Source organism: Epinephelus lanceolatus, chromosome 4 (assembly GCF_041903045.1).
Source record: "Epinephelus lanceolatus isolate andai-2023 chromosome 4, ASM4190304v1, whole genome shotgun sequence".
NCBI classification, from domain to species: Eukaryota; Metazoa; Chordata; class Actinopteri; order Perciformes; family Serranidae; genus Epinephelus; species Epinephelus lanceolatus.
The window spans coordinates 45,795,774-45,820,986 of record NC_135737.1 but is presented as its reverse complement, the minus strand read 5'-3'; the positions used below and the strand labels follow the sequence as shown (position 1 = coordinate 45,820,986).

The 25,213-nt window shown below is 42.9% G+C and overlaps 1 protein-coding gene across 1 annotated transcript; it reads left to right on the top strand.

The window, feature by feature from the left end:
* The first annotated feature begins 4,179 nt into the window (after positions 1-4,179).
* alp3 (alkaline phosphatase 3) lies at positions 4,180-25,213 on the top strand. The gene is made up of 11 exons (XM_033630811.2): positions 4,180-4,338; positions 6,829-6,945; positions 8,685-8,800; positions 10,121-10,295; positions 14,083-14,255; positions 14,345-14,485; positions 15,521-15,590; positions 18,071-18,205; positions 20,817-21,008; positions 22,938-23,054; positions 24,593-25,213. The coding sequence occupies exons 1-11, from the start codon at positions 4,266-4,268 to the stop codon at positions 24,907-24,909; spliced, it is 1,626 nt and encodes a 541-aa protein (XP_033486702.1). The 5' UTR covers positions 4,180-4,265; the 3' UTR covers positions 24,910-25,213.

Below are 25,213 nucleotides of genomic sequence, written 5' to 3'. Positions count from 1 at the left end.
TTTTTATTTCCAATTCTGAAGCTCTCTACACATGGTCAGGAACAAGTTACTATTCTAGTGGAGCAAAACTGAATCTGATGTTTATTTTTATTTTTAATGATGTCAGAGTAGTTTAATGTAGATATATTGAGGAGTAAATGTTTGGGATCAGCATACAAAATACCAACAGTTCATTAACGTTGAGATGTAAAATGCGAACTTAGAGATCATAGAAGCTAAAACCCCCACATCCCAGGTACAAGTACGGGAAACTCTAAGCCTATATACCTCCTCACTGGCAGCTGTGGCCCTGGTTCATGGAGGACACAACATCCGTCTCCTCTTCACACTCGAGTTGAACTTCAGTATTCACCATCCTAAAAACAGTAGAGGGCACCATTGCACTGTGTATACGCCCTACATTCAGTCGAACTGAAGGTTTTCATGACAGCTATCTTCTGAAATAACTTCAACAGACCAAAAAAACAAAACACATTGGATATAGGTGGTCTGTGCTTAATTTTTTTTCTTTCCAAAACCAATTTCAGTGAGTAAAACCTAAAATCCATAGATGTACATGAAAATCTGAGTGTGTTCATTTGAGTCTGAGAAATGTAATGTCCTTACTGAATCCTGTGTTTCTGTCCCTTCAGAACTGACTTTACAGCTGGAACAGCACTCCAGTTGATGCTTGGTCATTTCTCAGTAAAACGCAATATATTAATTTATTCCTGCTTCTGCATTTTGATTCTGTGTGTTATTGTCTCTAATATGTGCATGTATGTGTTGTGTGTTCCACCAGTTGCTCTTCACCTGTCCCTCAGGTGTCCTCGGTGTGTTCTCCTGCTCTTTACACCTGTCGCTGATTTCTCGCTGCAGTCTCCCCAGGTGCTCACAAACAATACATGTTTTTGGAAACACTTCTTTTTCCACAGGACTGTGGCGTTAATGCGAGCATGTGACCCATGCAGTGGTGTATCCCAGTTAAATGTGAAGAAAAGTAAAAGTTATCATTGTGGAGAATGATATAAATATTTCATATGTATTAAGGTTATTGATACTCTTAAATGTACACATTTTAAATTTCCAACAATGAGGACATGTAAATAAGATGCCAGTGTGCATTAGAAAAGCATAAACTAGAGCTTGTTTGGTCTGGGCTAAGTCTCAGATGTCTTTAACTTTAGCTTTAGATTAAAACAAAAGAACACTCATATTAGCAGATATTAACACCAGTCTTTGGTTGTGTTATTGCCCTCCCTCCATCCAAGGCAGCCTAGAACCTGGTCTGTCAATGGTCCATTTCAGTCAGAGAACATTACAACTGACAAAGTGACACAAAACCATCCAAAGTCTCACAAATTCACCTTTTACCACAGAGTACAAGTGTGAAACGTCCACTCAGACTGGACTGAGCCTGGCAGGTAGATGCTGCACCAATCAGCCAACTGTGGAGGGTTTAAATGATGACTTGATTGCATTGACCTCCCAATGCCATACCACACTCATGTAGCGTCCTTAACATCACGACAAGCTACTTTAAAAGGGAGAAAGGAGAATTTTATTATTTGCTATCACTGGAAAAGGAAAAATTGTGTGTAGATCAACATATAACAACCTTTAAACTGAGGACCGTTTTCTCTTTGATTACCTGAAGATTTTCATACTAATGTTTCCCGCGAACGATATTCCGTCCATTTTGTCATGTTTGACTGTTTTTCTCTGCTCTACCTGACTAACTGCTGTCATGACCTGTTTCTATCCCCCACTGGGATCCCTGCAGTAGCACACAGACTCACACACCGGTGTGTGTACAGTAAAGTAATGAGCTTACATCACACCATCATGAATCATAACTGAGTAGCAGATGGCAGCGGGTGTGTGCAACAGTCTGCCGTCCCGCTGGTTGCTGAGACCCACACCGGTGAGGACTCAGTGTGGTCACGTCTCTTCATCAGTGTTATTGACAACATGTCAACCACGTCTCAGAGCTGCTACTCAAGTAAAGGTAAAGATATTAAAGTGTTGAAATACTCAGTTACAGGAGTCCCTGATCTTCCAGATCATGCAGCCCATAGGCCAGTGGTTCCCAACTGGTCCAGCCACAGGGTCCAAATATTTCCTTAGTCATTGGTTCAAGGTCCACACAGCTTAATACACTCAGAGTTACACTTGCATTCGCATTTGTCCGTTAGTCACTCACTCTACAGCAGGAAACAGCATTTGAAAATATAAGGTCTGTGCTGGAAATTAACTGTACTTAAAAATAAAGTGTTTTTTTTTTTTTTTTTTTTTTTTTTTACACACGTTTGTGAATCACTTGCGGTGCGTTCAAAATAGACCCACCAGCTGGAACTTCTGCTTTAGGCATTATTTCTTATTTGACAAGACCTGATCCAAAATAAAATATAAATATATATTTCTTAAACTTTTCAAAACATTATTAATAGTGTTAACAGTCATAAGCCACAAAACATACAAAAATGTCCTTATCCTCAGGGTTAATTTTGTTGACGAAAACTATGATGAAAATTTTTCAGCAATGACTTTTCCCATGAAGAAAATGAGACCATGATGAGTTAAAAAAAGATCTTGATGATGAAAACTAAGATGAGGTCTATGTTTCATTTTCGTTGACGAGACAAGATGAAAATGTTCGCAGTTGACAATCGGACATTGAAAGCCGAGAGCAGCCGTGCTCGTCATTATCTTCAAATGCTGTATGAGCGACAGGCTGGTAAACTCCAGTAAATAGTCTGCACCAGGATGTTTCAGTAGCCAACAGAAACACTCACACCAGAGCAGCGTCAGCCATTGGTGCGAGTTGTGAGATGTAAATCAGCGGTAAATAATCAGCCGTGTGTCTGACTGTGGATGGTGGAGCTGCTGAATGAATTGTGGAGTTTCGTAGCTGCAGTGGTGGCTGTTAGCAGCTAGCTCCGCTTGTTAGCTGCTGAATGGCAGCGGAGCAAGCAGCCACCAGACCTCACAGCTTCACCCAGCAGGACTCCTCTCAGATATGGAGTGTCTGGAGCAGGTTTGTGGGTTGATGGTGTTTGACAGGCAGGTAGGAGGCTCAGTTAACAGTCTGAACTCAGATCAGTTTTCTCTGACAGAGATGAAAGTTTAGTTTGAATCAGCGACTCTGTGAGAGGACACCAGTTTAAACCTCCAGACTAACATGGATAACTGGATTAGTATAAAGATATAAAAAAAAAAACATACAGAAAATACCATGATTAAAAGTTTATTAAAATATATGTACAGTATAATGTAAATACTTTCCTTTCAGTATCTCCACCTGCTCCTATTGACAGTGGTGAGAAAAAATGGCCTACATAATCCCTGGCTAATTACTGTGTGTAAGTGAAACCCACTGTGCATATTAACAAATTACCACAGCCCTCGTCATCAGTGGCCCATCCTCATTTACAAGTCTAATCAGCGAACTCTTAGGGGAACATTAGGGGATCAAATTAGCTCTAATAAATGTCCCATTATCAGTGTGACGCACGCTACCTGTTGAATAAGAAGTAAAACGCGCTTTGGCATCGGTTGCCATGTTACCTCTTATTTCATCACCGTCTGCGATGATGGAGAAATTTTTGACAAGCAATCAAATGAAACATGATTGCTGACACAAACGTTTTTCTCTTAATGTATTCATTACAAAATAGATGATGGCTGAGTGTTTGTGCCGATCAGCTCAGTCCCAGTGGACTCTGTCTTTCTCGCTTACATAACGGTGTCCCCCCGCTGCATTATCTGTCGGATACAGTCCATTAATGATTAGAACACACACACACACAAACACACACAAACACACTCTTTCCATTGCTGTTCGGTATATTCACTCCCATTCCTTTGATCATAGAGTCATAAATACTGCCCTCAATAAACTCTTATCATTAAGCATTATCACTGGAGCTTTAACTACTGTCAATAATTAATTATTTAGATTTAAACTGTTTGTCAAATACTGTTTACTGGATCAAACTGACACATGCTGCACAGAATCTCAACTCCCAGTTTACTCTTCACTCTGTTAGTCATTTAGCTTTTTGTGTTTTCACCTCCTTTATTCCTGTTTTGGCTCCGACCAGACCGCGGCACAGTCTTTTCAGTCAGAGGCCATAAATTTGCCAAAGGCGAATGAGTCATTATCCATTTATGACATGCTGTTAGAGTTGACTGGCAGCTACTGTGATTGGAGACAAGCAATATTTCAGTCAAGGAGGTGATCTTTGGGAAGGTTAGATGAGCGCCTGCACAGCCCGAACGTGGCCATGGAGTTGACTAAAGTGACCGTCTCGGCTCTCTTTCTGCTGCTGGTGGCGTTTGGATCATCCAGTGCCAAAGGTCGGTTCTGATTTGTTTTGTGAACTTGTCTGTGTTTACTCTTAACATTTCATCTTTATTCTTCTTCTTCTACCTTCTTCTTTTGTGACGTTCCAACATCCTTATAGGCGACTTTCTACTGGAAACTTTGGTCAAATTCAGCTCATTTAGCTTTCTGAATTCTGTAAATGCTTTTTTCAACCTATTTTGATGCTTCAAATGCTCAAACTCTGAAAATTCCACCCACCTTTGACCTTTGACCTTTGTCAGCTGCTCTTCACCCCGTTCGACCTCTGTCATATTCCATATGGCAGTAAGTAGCTCAGTCCATCAGGACTTGGGTTGCGAGCCGGAGGGTCACCAGTTTGAATCCCCGTCCAAACCAAGTATTGAGTGTGGACTGCTAGCTGGAGAAGTCCTAGTTTGCCTCCTGGACAAGGCGCCTTGAGCAAGGCACCTGACCATTAACTGCTCAGGGCACCTGTCCATGGGCAGCCCCCGCGCTCTGACACCTCTCCATTCAATGTTTGTGTATGTGTGTGTATTTCAGGAAACACCCACACAAACACACACACAAAGAAAACATGTCGTTTTCTGCAGCTCAACAGTCAAAGTACTGCCTCTATGCAAATAAACAACCTAGCAAACAGTAGAAAAACAAGAAAAATATATGTGCTAATTTTCTTTTTAGCAACATGTTTGGGTATTATAGTAATCATATAAATTAATAAGCAAAAAAAGAATCACAAATGAACAAGTTCAGAGTAACAATAAAATAATACATGACATTGTAAATTGATAATAAGATGTACAAATTTACTTTCCAATTGAATTAGGGATGCACCGATTTTGAAATTCTGGGTCGACACTGATAACAATTTAAAATAATTTAGCCAGTAGCCGATGTTTTTATATTGATAGGTTTTTTTTTTTAGATGGATCGGCGGTTTGGCTTGGTGTCAGCAGTGATGTGGGCGCTGTGCGGGACCGTCGTGGTGAAGAGAGAGCTGAGCCAGAAGGCAAAGCTTTTGATTTACTGGTCCATCTATATCCCAACTCTCACCTATGGTCATGAGCTCATGAACAAATATCAAATGCTAACTTTATTAGCACAAGCCTATGCCATTTTACATTGTATAAATTAGCCTAGTGACTCAATTGCTTACATTGCTCACATGTCAAGTGTTCTCCTTTTCATTCCTCCAATTTATTACTCTTTCAGCTGGCAGTACAGTACAGCTGCTTTCACAGCTAACACTTCATCAAACTCTTCAACTTCATTCACCTTTGAAAGAAATGAACAACCTTCTTCGGCTCCATCCTGCAACTTTTATTTTTTAATCTACTTCAGCTGCTTTCAGTGCATTTCAGCAAACACATTAGCTTTCTTCACTTCCTTAAGATTTGTATTTCGACTGCCACTACACTACAAAGTTAACAGTTTAAGTATTTCAACTATTCCAAGTGTTTCAGCAGCACATTTTCAGCAGTGTAGGCACATAAACCACTGATACTTTTCTAGTTTTCCCCTCTCATGCTTACACACAAAGAAGCAGATCAAAGAGAAAATGTTGAGTTTGATGCGTTGATCCTCACATTTCCACCCTGCAGTCCCACCTCTTCTCTGTGTTTCTGTGTGCTGTTTTAAAACTTAATCATCACCCATTCAGGGCTCATGTTCTCTTCTCTCTTTGTGCTCTCTTTTTACTCTGATTTCACTCTCCTGAAGGATTCTCCAACTTCCACCTTTCCTTTCAACCTTTACAGTCACTCACTCTTTTAGCACACCTTCTTACCCACTCGGTTTGTAAAGGGCTTCTAAACTTTTCAAATCAGCACACTCAGTACGTGTAGAGTTGCACAACCGGCTGCTATCAGCATTTACTGCTTGTTAGCGGACCACTGTATCAAATTCTGTGTTACAGCTCAGAGAGATGTGCTGCAGCAGATAGCAGAGCACGTGAGGGAGGTATGACAGCTACAAACAAACATGCTAATGCACATTTGCACATTCAGGTCCCAGAGGGCCTCAACAAAGAGCTGTTGACTGGGTGGGATCTCTGCAGGATGCACACAAATACAGAACAACTCTTTGACTTTCTGTATCCATCACAATTAAGTTTGAAGTTTGTTCAAAGGAGAGTTGAGATGTGATTCCCCAAAAAGTGCATGTTGTGCTTTAATCTGCAGCTTTTGTTCTGCAGGCAGACATTGTTCGATTTCAAACTCCAAACTCTCCCCCAGCGCAGGATTTACGTGATCTGACTGCTCAGGAATAACATACCAGTTACACAATTCACAACATTAAAAGTCCAGTGTATAAGATTTAGGGGGAATTAGTGGCAGCTAATGATGAGGATTGCAAATTGCATCTAGCTAAAACTTCTCGCGGTTAGACTTTGCCAGGAGCTGAACTGTCCGCAGAAGTCTCTTCCTTCCATTTCTGCCAGTATACCTTTAATAACCTTATTTCTGCACTGACACCGGTCTGATTTGTGTGTTTGTCCACAGTTGAGGAGGAGAACCCGGAGTTCTGGAGGTCACAGGCCCGGAAGACTTTGCAGTCAGCGTTGGACAGGAAGCTCAACACCAATGTGGCCAAGAACATCCTGTTTTTCCTTGGAGATGGTAGGTTCACACAGCACACTGATAACATTCACAGTCTAAGCTGGCTGAAAAGGTAAGACACCTAGACGTCTGACCTTTTTTTGGGGGGCCTAGTCTCAGCTGTTTCCTGTCTGTTTCACCAATGTGCAGTGCAAATACATATATTTATTTGCCCACGACTCAGGTTCCTCACTGTGTGTGTCACGCCACACAACAGATCACTGAAACAGTGTCACACATTCTGAATGGCTGTAATGCTGACAAAGGAGTGTACATAGCGTGTCGTGACAGAAAAGTGGACCATATAACAAAGAATGATAATACATTTTATTTAAAAGGCGCCTTTGAAAACACAAGGTCACCTTACAGAACATAAAATAACATACAGGACACGAGACATGAATTGGGCAGACACATATTGTTGAGCCTGGGAGCAGTGTAGCTGAAAGCCCTGGTGCCCATGGTGCTGAGGCGTGAGGTGGGAATGGTCAGGAGACCAGCAGAGGAAGAGCGAAGGGAGCGAGAGGGGGTGTACTCCTGGAGAAGGTCAGAGAGGTAAGTGGGGACTAGGTTGTGGAGGGCTTTGAGGGTGAGCAGAGGGTTTTCTTAGTCAGTCCAGCAGTGAAGAGGGCGCTGGTGTAGTTGGATGAGAATGGGGGTGATGGGCAGCAGAGTTTTGAATGATATGAAGTCTGTGAGGAGTTTGGCAGGGAGGCCAGAGAGAACTGCGTTACAGTAGTCAATACAGGATGTAAGGAATATGTTGACCAAGACCTCAGTGCTGGACTGGGACAGTGATGGGCGGAGACTGGAAATGTTGCGGAGGTGGCAGAAAGCAGTCTGGGTAATGTTTTTACTTGGGGTTCAATGAAAGAGTGCTGTCCAGAATGACATTGAGAAGCTTCCATGTTTCATCTCTGTAACAGTGACCAGGTACTTTTTAACACCTGTCCTCCAGCACACCAGATGTTGTGGTGGTCAATGAAGAGTCCAGAGAGGTGTCTGTTTCAGAGGCAGCCTGCATCTTTGACTCTGACTTGAAGGAGGCCCCCAACAACTCCTAAATACCATCTGAGATCTAGGTTATAGGTGCAGACCAGAGTCCCGCATGGGTCCATTTTTAAAAACCCGCACCCACCCATACCCGTCAAGCTCAGTACCAGAACCGAACTGTTACCTGTCATTATGTCAAACATGAAACATGTTAGCATGCTCCTTCCACCACCATCAAACCTCCAAAGGATCCTCCTTGGGTGTCTTGAGCTCCATGTAGGCTGCCACCTCATCCTCAGCCTGCAAAGTTTCATGGCTGGAGTCTTCCACGGTGGTGACCAATGTGACCACGGGGTCAAAGGTTACACTGGTGTCACTGACTTTCAAAATAAAAGGAACTGCGGCTTGATAATAGTGATTTAGATGTCAGAATACTGGTGACTCTGGTGCAGACTACATTTGGCAGCCTAGGACACGTTCACAAGTTGGTCATTAGAGGGCTTCAACAACTTGGGATGCCTAAAAAAGAGGGCTAAATGGCTCTGCTGTCATTAACAGTCACCATATATAGTGGAGACGCTGCTAATTAGAACTGTGCTTTGTTTTTCATTGTGAATACCGATGTCACTGGTCCATGACTTTGCAAATGTATTCTATTGCACCTTCAATATTTGTGTCATTGTATGTGTTCTTTTTTATGTGGACATAGATAAATTGTAAGTGTGTGTGTGTGTGTGTGTGTGTGTGTGTTTTCTTGCGTGCATTAGGAATGGGAATCACAACAATCACTGCGGCTCGTATCCTCAAGGGACAGCTGAAGAACCAGACAGGAGAGGAGACAGTGATGACCATGGACACCTTCCCTAATGTGGGACTAGCTAAGGTAAACACACACACACACACACACACACACACATACACACACACACACACAAGGATGACTGGACAGATGTAAAGCTAACTGCGCAGGTGTATACAGCCCCATTTCACACATTTATCTCAGGTACAACCTACAGTGTGACCCCAGGTATCTATAGACCCTAAACTGTATATGAATGTCAGCCCTGTCGCCGTGCTAGAGGTATATTAAATAATGGATTAGCTGGGATAAATTAAAAGTCCAGTGTGTAAGATTTAGGGGGATATATTGGCAGAAAAGAACACAATATAAAAGGTATTTTTCTTTAGTGTATAATCACCTGAAAATAAGAATTGTTGTGTTTTTCTCACCTTAAAATGAGCTGTTGATATTTACAAATGGAGTGGGTCCTCGTCCACAGAGATGTTCACCGCTATGTTTCTACAGTAGCCCAGAATGGACAAACCAAACACTTTCACAGTTCATATTCTGTTATCTTGTGGAGTTTGTTTTGAGGTTTTCTGTTTGTCTCCTTCCTTGTTTCATGTTATTTATTCATGTTGAATCTGTTTCCTGTTTTATTTTGTAGATTCTCTCCTCATGTGTCATGTCTGGTTCTACTTCCTGTCTTTGGGTGTTTTCCCGCCTGTTTTCTGTCACACCTGTCTCGTTAGTCCTTCCCTGTTCCCAGAGTCCTCCCTTCACACCTGTCCACACCCTTGTTGTCAACCAATCTCCATTTACCTCCTTTTGCCTGTGTCCACCTCCTCCATCTGTGTCTCATTCTTGTGATTCATTTTCTGTGTATGTATAGATACCTGTGTGTTTCACTTTGTACCTCATCAATTCTTCTGTGTTCATGGTGTCATTCCCCGCCTGGTTCAGCCTCAGTTCACCCCCAGCCTTTATTCTGCACCACCTGTGTGTATGTGCTTATATATGCAAATTAATAGTTTTTTAAATGTTTTTTAATGTTTTACAAAGATTAAACACACTTTCAAAACAAGACGACGCTGAAAAGATCCATCATTTGTCATTTGTGTGTGCGAGCTAAGAGTGAAAGTCGCTCAGAGAAAGAAAAGTGTTTCAAAAAGCTGTAAGCAGATATTTAAAAGATTAATTTGCAGTTCATTGTTTGGGTACATTTACTTGATAGATTACAGTGCTGTAATTGTTGCTTATTGTTACGCTTAATTCCCTGTTTGCCCATTTCTTATTATATTCAATTTTTCTCTCTTGAATCTTATTATTATCATCTTCTGCTGAGCAACCAGTAGTGCATTTATTCCATCACTGCACTCTATTTCAGCTCATCCGTGTGTGTGTGTGTGTGTGTGTGTGCAGACCTACAGTGTGGACTTCCAGATCCCAGACAGTGCAGCCACAGCTACAGCGTATCTGTGTGGAGTGAAAACTAACCTGAACACCATCGGAGTCAGTGCAGCAGCTCGCAACGGAGTGTGCAAGACTCAGAAGGGCAACGAGGTCACGTCCATCCTGAAGTGGGCCAAAGATGCAGGTAAGACAATACTGCAGCAAGATAACACATACATTAATGATAGAGTAAAACTATAAGGTAGTGTTAACACAGAAGAAACAGTCTATACTTTTATTAATCCTTGGGTTTCAGAAAACAATTCTGTGGGTTAATACCTAGACCTACCCTCTTTATTATTATCTAAGGCACCAAACACTATGTGACAATATGATAGATGCTCTAATAAGACTGATTACCTTCGTTAGAACAGTCTTAAAATGAAACTCCCCTACTTAGCATTTATTAGCCCCATATAAACATTTAATAAATGGTTTATAAATCACTGTGATGAAGCTGTAGACAGAGACAACACTTATAACTCCTCCTGTGAAGCCTCCATCACTGATAACACAGTATAACATGAACAAATCATATCAGTGTTATATATTTATTAACACTAATCATCCAAGGGTCAAAACTCATGCGAACATGTTGACCTCAAAGATTCACTCTTGTCCTTGAAAGCTGAAACTGTTTAACTCATGGTCCACCTACTAGATTTCTCCCAGGGCCCAGCCTTCATCTGCTGAAGAAGGCATTTTGTGGCCTTCTTCAGCTGAGTTGTCATGGAGACCAAAGAAGAAGCATTATACGAATACTTAATTTACACATCTAATAAATGTAACTATAAAATGACATTATTAAATTGATATAATCAATACAATGACTATTTTTAATACCTCGTGTTTCATATTCAAAAATCACTGGAAGATGAATGTAGTTTATTGGAGAATGCAGAGGCACTATGGCTACAGTCTTCTCCACTTTACTAACTGATTTAATAACATTTAAAATATTTATTTGCCAAAAATTGCAATTCCATGCAAGCGTAAAGAGCTCCGTAATGTGGGGGCCTCTCTAGTGTAGTGGTTAGAGCACTTGTCTTCCATGTGGAGGGTCCAGGATTCAAATCCTGCTGGGATTGACGTCAGCAAAGGCTGGTGGTTCGGAGGTTCCCACTGCCGAATCAAACGGGATCAGATTCCTTAAGTAACTCTGGAATCTGAGCCAAGTCCTCAAACGAGAGCGCGTCTCAGGGCTGTTGTAGATGGGAGGTTCCAGACGTAAAAACAGATTCATGCAAGCATAAAGAGATCCTCAAGTTTATATAAACAATGACAGGTCAATGTTAAAGATGGCTCTGAATTTAATTAATTTCTGAACTTTTAGCTTTTTATTATCTTAAAAAATGTGATCTGGGCCTCCTCAAGATAAAATTGCTCACCCGTAAGTAACAAACCACCTGTTAACCATCTGTCTACTCGACTAATTTTTTCTGGGGGAGGACTCCAAGGTCTGTGTGCATGATGAGTCAAAGATGACACGCACACCCGCTTATTTAATGGTGCAGGGAATCAGGTCCCGAAGAAGTTAACTCAGTAAAAAATTGTGATTCCTGCACACACTTCTTCACCTTTGCATCAGTTCATCTAAAGATGGTTGACGTTTAGGTCTTAGGTTTATGGATAAAAAGATGAGTGTTGGTCTGCTGCAACAAAATCATTGTGATCAGTGTTTTACTCAGACTTAAGTGGAAAACAAATGCATTATTGTTTGACCAGTCAGCCCATTATGCGGAATATCACACTTGTAAAATACAGCAAATACAATGAGCTGACACAACTATCACACTCATGATGGTGATCATTCCTGCTAATGTAAACAGACTCAGATGAGCAAAACTGGCACACACTGGCACAGCTGACACTACTGAGGGTATAATGCAGCAGGATGTCTTCAAACGCTGCTGTGATTGAAGTAACAAAAGGGATTTGGTGACTCTTTGTCAGGGAGCAGGCAGATACCTGACACACAACCCTGCCGTGTCACACTTTAGTTCTGGCTCCTGACAAAAGAAAATCCCTCAGGTCTTATACGGCCTCAGCAAAACCCTATTTTACAGCTGAGCGCTCTGCTGTGAGCCGCGATGCCCCGTCTGAGCGGCATTACAGGGGCCGCCAGGGAGCTGGGAGCAACAGCAGCCCGAGGCCGCAGGTTACACTGCAGGGTAATGTGCTGCACAGGGAAGCACCTTGACTTTTATTGTGTTCCACTGTTATCAACGGCCATAAATATCTCATAACACACACACAGCATGCCGCGGCCCTGACCTCAGCACAGTACTGCAGACTCAGGTGTGTGAATGTGTGTATGTGTTAGTGCAAGGAAGTTAGGTTAAGTTTCTGATGTTATAAAAACACATTGTAGGAATGGTCCTTGTGGCAAAGTCCTCAAATGGTCCCACTAAACCCTTACGCTGATGGAGAGGACCATTATAACCAGCTGAGGGTCAGGAGCTGTGGGGGCTGCAAGGTATCTTTGAGGTGTCACAAGGTGATAGACAAGATGGTGACTCTTTTTTTTTATTTGAAAAAAGATGTCAGGCGCACACTCTAAGACTCGATGCAAAAATGTTTTCCTTTATTCAAGTACCAACGTTTTAACTAGACCGTCTTCATCATCAGACCGACCCTGATGATGAAGACGGTCTAGTCGAAACGTTGGTACTTGAATAAAAGAAAACATTTTTGCATCGAGTCTTAGAGTGTGCACCTGACATCTTTTTTCAAGTTTGTACATTTTCGTCAATGGTCAGCACCTCTCCAACCCTGGTGTGCGCTCCTCCTCTCTTCACTCGACTCTTTTTTTAATGACACAATCTGAAAAAAGGAACGTCACTTGTTTGTTCAAGTGCTGAAATTCATAATGCAAACCACTTAAATAGTTTGAATTTAATACATTTACCATTATTAACCTGACTAAACAATTAAGTTTTTAGCTTATAAATTGTCAAAAAAATGGGAAAATGCTCATCACAAATTCCAAGAGCCTACAATGATGTTTTCAGTCAGTCAACAATGCAAAGTTTGTTCAGTTTCCGATCATGGAAGACTGAAAGAACCAGCAAGAAAACCCAAAAAAGAGACTTGCACCATTTTTTCTTGAAAAACTCATTCATTTCTGTACCCACTTATCCTGTTAGGGGTCGTGGGGGGTCTGGAGCCTTTTCCAGCTGACAGTGGGCAAGAGATGGGGTACACCCTAAAGCCACGTTTCCATCAAACACTTTCGTTATGGTACCTTTGGAACCAACAGTAACCCTTCAGACATGGTAGACCCTAGTGTTTCCACTGCTAACAGTACTCTTAAATGTGGGTGGCGTTGTTGTCACTCACTGCTCCCCCCTGTGACCCTAACAGGATAAGTGGTTACAGATAATGAATGAATGAATGGGTTGAAGTGTGTGTTATATAATCCAAGCTTTTATTGGAAAATCCATGTGTAGAAAAAATAGGTAAAACATACTGTACATGTGTCAGTCTGTGCAGTACTGAGACTCTGAAACTGTAAATCCACCATGTTTAGATTTTTATTTGATTAAAGCATCTTTAAAATTACACGTGAATAGATGTTTGCAGGAAAACGAGATGGTGCAGTGTGTTTGTTGCTTCCAGCTCCTTCATCTCTGCGTCCCCGGGGTGCATTACTGTCTGCCACTGTGTCTTTTTTACTCGGCCACTGGGGGACTTTAAGGAGGATTTAAAGAGCAATATTAGGCATCAAGGTGGTTAAAAGAGCAAGAGTATATTTACTAACTCATACCTCAACATAGTCTAAATATAGGCTACAGAATCTGTAGCGGACTGAGAGAGATGCGGATTAATGGATCAACTGTGCATAAGTGCATGTGTGCATGTATTACACAGACATAGAGCACATAGGTCTGTACACATGTGCTACACGTTAAGAATGTGAAATCATCTTTTAGGTAAGTCTGTCGGCATTGTTACGACCACACGGGTGCAACACGCCACCCCAGCAACCACCTACGCCCACAGCGCCAGCAGGAAGTGGTACAGTGATGCTGACATGCCCGACTCTGCCAAGAGGGACGGCTGCACCGACATCGCCTCCCAGCTCGTCAAAAACACAGACATAGATGTAAGCTTGTCCCCGATGCATATCCTTCTCATATCATCAGCTTTTAACAATTACACACACGTCACGTTTAAATGTGTGTGTGTTTCCAGGTGATCATTGGAGGTGGCAGGAAGTACATGACCCCGAAGGGCACCAAGGACCCAGAGTATCCCAGGGATTACTCCAGCAGGGGCAAAAGAAAGGACGGACGCAACCTCATCAATGAGTGGCAGAGCATGAAAGTTGGAAAGGTAACACTGTTTGAGAAATGGATTTGGTCGAAGTTAAAGTCACCTATTAGAATAATCAACCCGGTCTTGCTCCAAAGTTGTCAAATATTGGCGCTTGGTCAGTGACTTCTGGCGTCAGATGTGAAAAAAAGCCGGCGTGACACGTGGCCGGTCGATGTCAGCTGTCAAGAAATGGATGACTCGTAATTTTCTGCACCTTAACTCAGACAAGACAGACGTATTAATCTTTGGCCCTGATCACCTAACAAGCAAATTACAACCGTTTATTGGTCCTTTGGCAACCAATATAAAATCTGCAGCAACACATTTAGGCATCACTTTTGGTTCTCAACTGGACTTTGAACCACATGTCAACGAGCTCACACAATCCCTCTACTTCCACCTAAGAAATCTGTGTCTTTTCCTGACCTAGAAAGGCTCATTCATGCTTTTGTGTTATTGCACCTCGACTACTGTAACACACTGTTTATGTGACTCAGTTAATCTTCAGGGGCTCGACTTTAACCAGTGCAGAATGCTGCAGCTTGTATTTTAACTGGGGCAAACCACGGGTCGTATATGACCTCAATTCTTGCCTCCGTCCATTAGTTGCCAGTTAACTTTGGAATTGATTTTAAGATTCTTTTAATAACTTTGAAGGCTCAACAGTCGTGACCTGAGATCCTCAAAGTTACCCTCACTAGTCGTCCTTTGGTCAAGGCTGGTAACTGAAGGTGACTGTTCTTTTGCCATCAAGGCCTCTATGGGCTCTGGGATTCTCTGCCTGATTCTCGACTGATGCGTTTCTGTTGAAGGTCCCAACGCAAAACGCATCAGCGCTGCAGTAAAGCTGCTCTACAGACTATAGAAATGTTTCTGGACTTTTTAAAAACGCTACACATGAGTTCAAGAATTGTAAACAAAAACACTATATTGCTATATTTGTGGACAGTATTGAATAAAATGTACGGCAAAGAAAAGCTCCTGTGATGACTCACAACAAAGCCTTTCACCGTCCTCCGCCCACTCAGTGTGAATGTTTATGTCCTGACACAGGTAGCCCGCTACGTGTGGAATCAAACAGACTTCAGCGCTGTTGACCCTGAAACCACAGACTACCTCATGGGTGAGTTCTTTTTTCTTTAGTTCCTCCCTTTGTCCTCTTGAGCGTCTCTGTGCTACATGAAGGCGAAGCAATTCCTCTGCGCCCTTGAAAACACAGCATCAATAGGCCTGTAGTGTCCTTGGCTCATTCACACGCTTACTCATTTCATCTTGTATTAGTGATGTCACACTTTAATGTGGTACCTCGAACTGCGACTGACCTACATAATGTTTTCAAGGTTCAACAACATTCAAGAGCCATTAAGCGAATCCAGGGTCAGTAAAACACATGACATCATTCAGCCGTTATTTTCACATTATTATGATTGCTGTGTTCAGAGTATTTACTTGCTTTGCCTGAAGGTAACAGAGACTGCTTCCCTGCAGCTCCAAAACTCCCTAGTTAACATCTTTAACCTGTTCTGTGTGGGTTGTGTTAAGAAAACTCACCGCTTCTAGTCTTTATGCTAAGCTACGCTAATTGGCTGCTGTCTTCAGCTTCATATTTACCTAAATACTGTGCAAACACGTGCACAGATCGACCCCAGGTGGTGCTCAAGCACCTGCACTCTGTCTGGATAAGTGCCCTTTTTGCAAAACATTTTTTTCAATATTAGATTTTGAATTTGGCCCCCGGCATCAATTCTTACTTAAAAGTGTTTTGTTTGCACGACAGCTGCATTTGAGTCAAGCCCCTCTACAACTTCCCTTGTAGCAGCCGCACGCAAATTGAGTACCACAATTGAGTATCACATGTCCTTCATGTGCCGTCATCAAGCACAGCCAGGTAACATAGTGTTTGTCCTGAGCCTCAGCGTTGTTTGTCACTGTTGTGGAATTAAACCACGCAACAACCCACCATTAAGCTCAAATTCACACCGGCTACCTCCAACTGGGTCCATGTCATTGGTTCGACAGCCCATTGGTTCGACATCCCGTTAGTCCGACTGTCTGTGGTGCTGAACGGCTCGCGGCGCACCATCAAGGTAGAAATACGCCTGCCGCGAGCTCTGGGTCAGCTGGGAAAGGCTTGAGGCGGAGCAGGCTCACGGCTTATGTGTTTGTCACTTTCTTTTTCATTTTAACCCACACCATGATCTTTTCCTGACCCTAACCAAGTGGTTTTTGTGCCTAAACCTAACCAGACCTTAACCACAGGGCATCATGATGATTTCGGAACAGACTTTGGAACAATGAGTTTAATATGGTCGGAACAATGGGATGTTGAACCAGTGGGCAGTTCCCCCTCCAGCTCTGCTAGATTCAAGTTCACCAGCTGCCTGGTGCAAGCGGAGACAAACGTTGAATTGCATTTCCACTTCCACATGTCTTTATAAACCAAAACTCAACCTGAAATGAAAGTTTACGACTCCCATGTTGCATCTCTGATAATTAATTTAAACAAAAATGACATGCAGTTTGGGGCTGTGCTGCATGAAGAGCGCAGAGGAGAAGAGGAGGAGTGCAGGGCTGCACATTTCACATTTCTCTTAAACAATATCTAAAGCTTATTTAGAACATTATTATATGAATTAGCGCCTGACTATTTCAAAAAGAAAGGAGAATGAGGTGAGGTGAGGAGAATGCACTTAGCCTGATTGTTGCAGCTGAACACAGGCCTGTTTCGTAGTTTAGAGAGTAAAATGGTTGGTTTATTATTTTATTAATCTGGAGAAAAGCCTTATTCAATTACGTGTAAAGCTGTAAGTTGTTGATTGTGATGTTATTTACTTTAGAGCACTAAAGTGTGCACAGTGTGGCGTTGTTTTCTTTGTTGTTGCCTGTTATAAATAATGTAGAAAGTGAATGTGTAGCAGCTGCTGGGTGTATATAGTATAGATATATAGACATATAATAAAGACACAGACATTTTCCCTGCTCATTTCTGTGCACAAATGTATTGTATGTACCTCTGGCAGACAGAAAACTCCCGACAGGGTGCACTTAGCATTTGCACATTTTTTCGTATGTGCCAAACAATTTGTGGAAGGCATGCCCTTTTTTCCACTTGAGAACGTGCCCTACAAAATGTCTGTGCACAGCACTGGCATGAAGGCTTTTGTTCTTCTCATCTGACTCTTCACAGGAAACGTAGAATTATTTCTTTAATTTTATCTTGTGAAATAACTGCAACCTGCATATCCGCAGCCCACTTGTGTCCCAGTGTTCAAATCTCAGTATTTCCTCTGCCACGCTGTGCCTCCACCTCCTCCACTATAGATTTTAAAGTTATTCTGTGGAGTTCTTTGTGGTGAGTGATGGTGTGGAGGAAATGTGGAGATTTAGTCATCGGGCTTTTTCCGGACTGAGTGCTCAGGCGTTGCTGCAGAGACTTTGGATTGTAGCCTCACACTGTGCTTCAGCTCTCCTCGTGTACTGAAAATAGTAGTAGTAGGAGGGAGATGGGACTTTCCTTTCTGCTGCACCTCCTCTGTGGGCTGATAAAACGGACACACTGTGTTTTTACATAAGAGTGATTTGCTCTGTCCTTTTCTCCCCCAGCTCTGTTTGAACCTGGTGATCTGCGCTTCGAGGCAGAGAGGGACCCAAAGATGGACCCGTCCATCGTCGAGACCACAGAAAAGGCCATTCGCATCCTCCAGAAAAACCCGAAAGGCTTCTTCCTGTTAGTGGAGGGTGAGGACAACAGCATCACCCACCTTCCATACACTCCCCCACCTTTTAATCACAAAGGTTTGACGATGAAATCCCCAGAGAGGTGACAGCTCTGCTAAAAATAGGGAGGAAACACGTGGCTGGTTCAGGTGGATCAATTCAATCATTGATCCTGTTACAATCACAAAAGAGCCCTGAGTGACAATTAAAGGGTTACACTTGTAATTGTTGTGGTTTGCTAAGAATCAATATGTGTTTACATTTATATTATAGCATCTTCAGTCCTGATTATTTGAGCTGTAGTGCAGAAACAACCTCCAGATTCGAGGTGTTGGAGAGCAGCATGTACCCGCAGTGGATCTGGTGGCTCCACATTGATTCTGCATCCAGCTCGATGAGTTTGCCGCAGTGTGTGCGAGCTGAGTGTGGTTGTCTGACGTGTTTCTGTTCCACACGGCTGCCTCGCCTCGCTGGCCCTCCTCATCCATCTTTCCTTTAATCTGAGGCAGCCGCCTGGGGACTCCGTGGTGCTACTGAGTGTCTTCACAATGACTTTAAAATAACAGGCAAATGTATAAATAGAAGCAGGCATATGGTGCAGCCAGTCACTGACAGCTCACTGAGACCACAACTTATTAACCAGAGTCGTCTTCACTCTCCAGTATGGCTGCTGGAGAGGACAGGAGCGGAAGGATGTGCTAAAAATTATAATTATCTATAATTATCTGCTGGAATAAGTGGGTCCCCAATTTATGTTTTATTCCAGCAGATATTTTTCACACTCACTTCTATATTAAATAAATTGTCTGCTCACTTTAATAATCTAAAGGGAGATGCATTGCATTTTTAATTGATCCCAAAGGCTCAACTTTGTAACGCGCCCCCCCCTACCCCCCCCCCCCCCCCCCCCCCCTCCCCTCCCCTCACATCTACTGTATCCGCATTAATTTTAAACTTGGCAGAGGTTTCTTTGATTATGTACAGTCTTGACAGCTCATTAAAAATTACAGCTCACCATCCCCCTCAGTGATTTATCACACTTTTATCACAAGTCTCAAATCGTCTGAGACAAGTCGGAGTCAGTCTCCAATTTGTGATAACAAACCTCTCAAGTCAGAGTGGAGTCTCAAGTCATCGGAAAAAAGTTAATGTCAAGTCTTACGTAATTTAAAGCATTATGGAGACAAGTCGAGACAAATTGGAGTCGGCTTCAGAGTCATTGTAGCACCCCTAGCTAATTAATGGTCTGGCTCTCTGGCAGATGGTTCATGGAGCTTTATTTTCAATAATGTAACTCCAAACGTACCATGTGCTAATATGAAACAAAACAAAATCTTACATTTCTTCCTCAGCATCACAAACAGCATAACACACTGGGTGAACAGCAATGTAGCATTTTGCAGCACACATGCTCATTTAAACTCAGAAAACTATTAAAAATAAAATTATAAAGCAACACAATATTAGACACAGTATGAAATAAAATGTAGACAAACCTTGTGCCCTCATCAGCCAGGTGCTGAAACCTTACTCTTGTTGTGAAGATGCATTTATGCTGTACATTCGTTCGGTTTCTCTTCAGCTACTAAATAAAAGCACCCGCCTTTACAATCTAACTTCCTGGCTTTTCCGTTTCAAAATAAGAGCACGCCTTTACAGTGTAACTTACACCATATTAAACAAATTATATGACTATATTAGAGCGTGGCGAAGTTCATTCACAGTAATAGCATAGTTGTAGTAAAGTCTGTAGTCACGGGGGCGAGTTGCAAGTCAGTCGAGACAAGTTCGAGTCAAGTAAGTGGATGCAAATCAAATCAAGTCTCAAGTTCTTTAAGACAAGTCCGAGTCAAGTCTCAGATCATTCGAGAAATGTTTGATTCAAGTGTCAAGACATTTGAGAGACATTTGTAGGCAATGGCACCAGGTTTTTTTTTTTTATAAACACAGGTGTAGTTCTGAGGTGGCAATCTGAATCATTCACAAGCACATGGGGCAACACACATGTAACTGGCTGATCAGACCAAATTAAACACATTAAACCCCCCCCCCCCATGATGTCACAGCTCTTAGTTTGGTCCCTGGGATGGCCTTCTCCATAAACCAGGCTCCGCCCTCAGCCCCATCTTTTCCCCAACTCCAACCAGGAAGTGATTTCAGGTAACTCAAACACAAAGATAAAGCAATTAATAACTTACAAAAGCAAACAGCAAAATGACAGAACAATGTAAGTTAAATGTGCGTGCGCTGTCCAATAAAACACCAGGCTTTAAAACGTTTCATGATTACTGTTTTTTACATGTCTAAGACACAGTTATTTTGTCCATGGTTTTCATCAGGTCGAATTTTAGACTTGAATGTTTTTCTTTCTGCAGTAAAATCTTAAGCTCAAGTCCAAGTCTCAGGTCTGCAGCTCGACCATGTTTACTATTCTCTGTGCTTGGTCCAAGTGGCTGAACATTATTTGCTTTACAAATGTTTGTCTTACTGATTCCGCCTGATTAAATACGAAGAAATGAGAAAATAAATCAGTGGTTTCTGGTTTACTCACACTGTCACTTGGAGCTCCAGTCAGTACCAGAAACCATTACTCCACCCCTCCTCATTAACCCCTCCCTCTCTCTGTGGTCAGGTGGGCGTATCGACCAGGCTCACCACGCCGGCCGGGCGTACATGGCGCTGCATGAGGCGGTTGCTTTCGACTACGCCATCGCTAAGGGACTTGAGCTCACCAAAGAGCATGAGACTCTCACCATAGTGATGGCTGACCATTCCCACCCCATCTCCTTCAATGGATACCCATTCCGTGGGCAGAGCATTCTGGGTAATTATGGGCTGACTTCCTGTATTCAGTTGCTTTCCTAAATTGGTACTGCAGGTGTGTGAAATGAACTCACTCCTCCCTTATTCCTCCTTTCTTCCCTCCATCCTTACCTCCATCCATTCTCCCCTCCAGGTGTGTTTGTGTCTCATGACAATACACACCCAAGGTGGCATTTTGCTTATTGTGTGTGTCTTTATGTATATATGTGTGTGTGTGTGTGTGATGCCTGCCTCCTCTCAGCGTCAGTGTGCCTCTGCCACCAGCAGCTTGACATTTCCTCTGCTTTCTCTCCCCTGCAATTACAGCCCGGGTAAACACATATAGCTGGCAGCCTTTCTATTTCAGTCCCTCGCCTTCCCCTCGCCTCTCTTCCTGCTGCCTGTCTCTGACCATCGACACTGACACCTCTCTCTCTATCACTTACGTGATTCTGTCTTAGTCCTCCTCACTCTATCAGCCTGTCTCGCTTGGTAATCTCCCTTCAGAGCGTCTCTTTATCGGCCTTACTTGCTCCTTCCTTCAACTCTCTCGCTTACCTGGAGGTTTAAAACCTGAGATGAACCCAGATCATTCACAGAGGAACAGAGGCTGTTATCACTGATTGAACTGATTTACTGCTTTGTCTGTATTGTGTTAAAATGTCACTGCTGTTTAGCTTTTTAAATGACCGACTGCGGCTGTGATGTGCTAGCCTGTGGGATACACACATGCATTAACATGCACGCACGGCCAGACCGGCTTACCACAAAAAAACCCAACCTGGTCTCTCTGGACTCTGAAGTCGTCGAACACCAGTGCTTGGTCAGTGACTTCTGGTGTCAGACACAGATGAAAAAAGCCTTCATTTCACTTTGGCATGATACACAGCTGGTCACTGTTATAGTTTAAGGGCAACTGGTGGCATTAGGGGAAATGTGACCAGACAAGAATGAAAGTTAGGGCGTTGAAACTAAGTAAAGTACCACCGACTTTCACCTGGGAGGCCGGTGTTTGCCTCCTGTAAGATTGTAAAGCCAAACCCTGTTCTTTTTTCCTAAACCCAACCATTTGTGTTTGTTGTTGAAGGAAAAATGCGTCAACTCCTGGTGTTGTACTGACGTAGTGCTTTTATTTTGAAAGAGACTGTATGCAAACTGTACATTTCCTGTGAAAACAGAAGTGTATTTTGAAAACAGACAATGCATGTAACAGGCTGAAGTTGACACGGCGTCCCAGAACGTCAACAACCAACACACCCAGGGTACCTTGGACGTCATATGTGGACGTGGAGAGTCCATGACCAAACGTGGACATGTGACGAGGTTGCAGTGAGAATGTGTTGAAAAAAAAAATTGAAGCTCGGATTTCAACACACACAGAGGGAGTGTGACTTTATTCTCTGTTTAGGACTCCATTACTCTACGATATCTTTCTTTTCTTGCTGGTTTTCAGTTAAGAAATTTAGTGTCTTGTAAAGTTCCAGAATAAAGTGCCGGCATGAACAATGATATTTTGGAGATTTGGTTTTTGGCTTGAAAATGCTCATATGCAAAGTTTCAGCCCACAGCTGTTTCTGTATCAGCCTTCAAAGCCTGTATTGATTGAGCACGTGTTGTGTTGTACTGTTCCCACCTTTCTACACTCTTTTCCAGTCATGTCCTTATTTTACCCTCCTCCTCCTCCTCCTCTTCCTGCTCCTCCTCCTCCCAGCAGTGCAGCAGTGATTAATGTGCTTGTGAAACTCTGAGCTCTTCATCAGTGGGGAGACTCGCCAGGCTAATGGCTCATCTGGAGAGAAACACTCAACAAGCTCTAGACCTCCTGCAGCACCCTGGGGATCCAGAGAGCCATCCTCTTGGTTGTGTGTGTGTTTAGCACTTAGAGGCAGAGCGAAGCAGCAGACAACGATGACTCAAAGGTAATATTTGATGGTCTTTCTGGATTTTCCAGGTAAATCTCCGCTGTGGGCGTCAGACGTGTTGCCTTACACCACACTGATGTATGGAAACGGACCTGGACACAAAATCACCAACGGCAAGCGTCCGGACATCCGTGATGTCAACACCAGTAAGACACCTTCCTTTCTTTATTTCTTCACAGGGATATCACAGACCTCAGTTTATCTAATTCCTCGACCAGTTACAGCATTTATCAAGAAAACTCATAGGTACTTCTCTTTATCTTTGGAGTATTCAAGGACAAAAAAGCTGGAAACACACAGTGGGAATGAAAACTATTTCAAAACAAGAATGACCTTTACATTTTACATGTCCTGTAATACAGCATGGCCTTTCCTCATAATATGATCAGTCGTACTTCCGCTTTCTCTGACATTTTTTCTAATTCAATTTCCATGATTTTCTTTATAAAGAAAGAAGGAAAATGACAGATCAGTCAAGGTAATATGACAAAAATCAATAAAGTACCTGTTCCTGTGAGAAAGGAATACTGAAAGTAGTTATGTAATAAAAGTATTCTTCTTTTCACCTTCCTCACATGGACGACTATTCCACCCCATCTTTTCAGCATTAGTAAGAAAATGCTGTCACACTTCATTTATAGCTGCATTAGCAGAATTTTTTGGCCACTTGGGGGCAGCGCACAAGTTGCAAACCAGCCCAGTCGCCAGAATAAATGTCAGTATGTAAGTTCCTGCAAATCACAGGTACATTTGTACATTATTATGTAGCAGATATGTTGAAACTTTACACTGAATCTGTGGTTAGGTCACAAAAACTACTTAAGTCAGGACCACTTTAGTCAACGAGAACTTTATTTCTATTTGCAGTATTATATTTGGTGGTATTGCTCTGTTCTGGGGCCTCTCTGCCCTTCCATGTGCAAATGAGGAAAGCCTAAGGCAGACAGAGTAAACCTCCCTGCCCTTCCATGCGCCTACATGGAAAGCCTAAGGCAGATTGAGCAGCAGCAAAGACCCCCCGGGAACAGAACAGAGCAGCATCAGTGACAAACAGAAATGACATTGATAAGTCAGACACAGCATGAAAAGGAGGAGCTGGGGTGGAGGCAGGTTGCAAAGCAGCTTGCAGAAGAAGCAACAACAGTAGGTAGGCCAGAGCAGTTTAAATAAGGCGCCCTGAATGAGATTTGCCAATTGGTTGCATAGAAAGGAATCATGTGATCTATCAGCTGACTCCCTTCATCAATCAGCTGATCTATCAGTTGATTGGGCTGTTTGAGATCAGCTGATGTAGCTGGGATGTGAGCTGAGCTTGACATCGTGTCCTGCCTGAACTTACACTAGGCTCAATTTATGGTTATGGTTCGGAAAAGATCATGTTCTGGCTTAAAATACCCGGTCTTGGTGGCACAATCCCATCGAGAAACACAACCACTTTCTGGGACGCTATCCAAATGCCAGGTTGCTAAAAAAATAACACCCTCATTTGCGCAGCTGGAAGACACTGAAACCAACAAACAACAAGACCAATTGTTTCATTGTTTTTTGGTTTTAAACAGTGGTCTGCAGCGTGTCACACCATCCACCATTCCCCCATCTCAAGATGACAGTCAGCTCATATACTTTGTCAATTTTCTCTGGTGACAGAGCTGTATAAACACAACATTTCTGTCTGCCTCCCCAGAAACTAAAGACTACGTCCAGCTGGCTGCTGTCCCCACAGAATCGGCCACCCACAGCGGGGAGGATGTGGCAGTGCTCGCCCGCGGACCCATGGCCCACCTCTTCCAGGGCGTCCATGAGCAGAACTACATCGCCCACGCCATGGGCTATGCTGCCTGCGTGGGCGCCGACCTGAGGCACTGCCAGGGGCAAACTGAAGCACCTGCGGTTCACACCACCTTCACCGACAACAGGAACGGAGCCATGGCAGCTCATGGCTCGGCCGCTCTGCTCGGTAGCCTTCTCAGCGTGCTGCTGGCACTTACAGTACTGATGTAGGTTGGCTGTTCCTGGTGAACCCTATTGATCGCACTCCACTTTTCACATCAGGGAGGGCAGAGGTCAGGGGCATAGAGGGGTGAGCAGGGATGGAGGTGAACCCTTGAACCAGGGTTATGTTGCCTGTAGCAGAGCATCTTTTTAAGACAGAATTCAATCATTAGAGGCCACATACTAAAATATAGAGTTTTCCTGGTTTTACAAAGGCAGAAAAAGCTAACTGTCTAGGTTTAGATACAGAATGTGTTGATGAAAGAAAATGACCTCCAACATTACATTAAAAAACCTACTGAATGTAAATTCA

Coding starts and splice junctions, on each gene's coding strand:
- alp3 (XM_033630811.2), top strand. CDS start 4,266: ATGGAGTTGACTAAAGTGACCGTCTCGGCTCTCTTTCTGCTGCTGGTG. Junction 14,256..14,344: donor TCAAAAACACAGACATAGAT/GTAAGCTTGTCC, acceptor GTGTGTTTCCAG/GTGATCATTGGAGGTGGCAG. Junction 23,055..24,592: donor CATCCGTGATGTCAACACCA/GTAAGACACCTT, acceptor CTGCCTCCCCAG/AAACTAAAGACTACGTCCAG.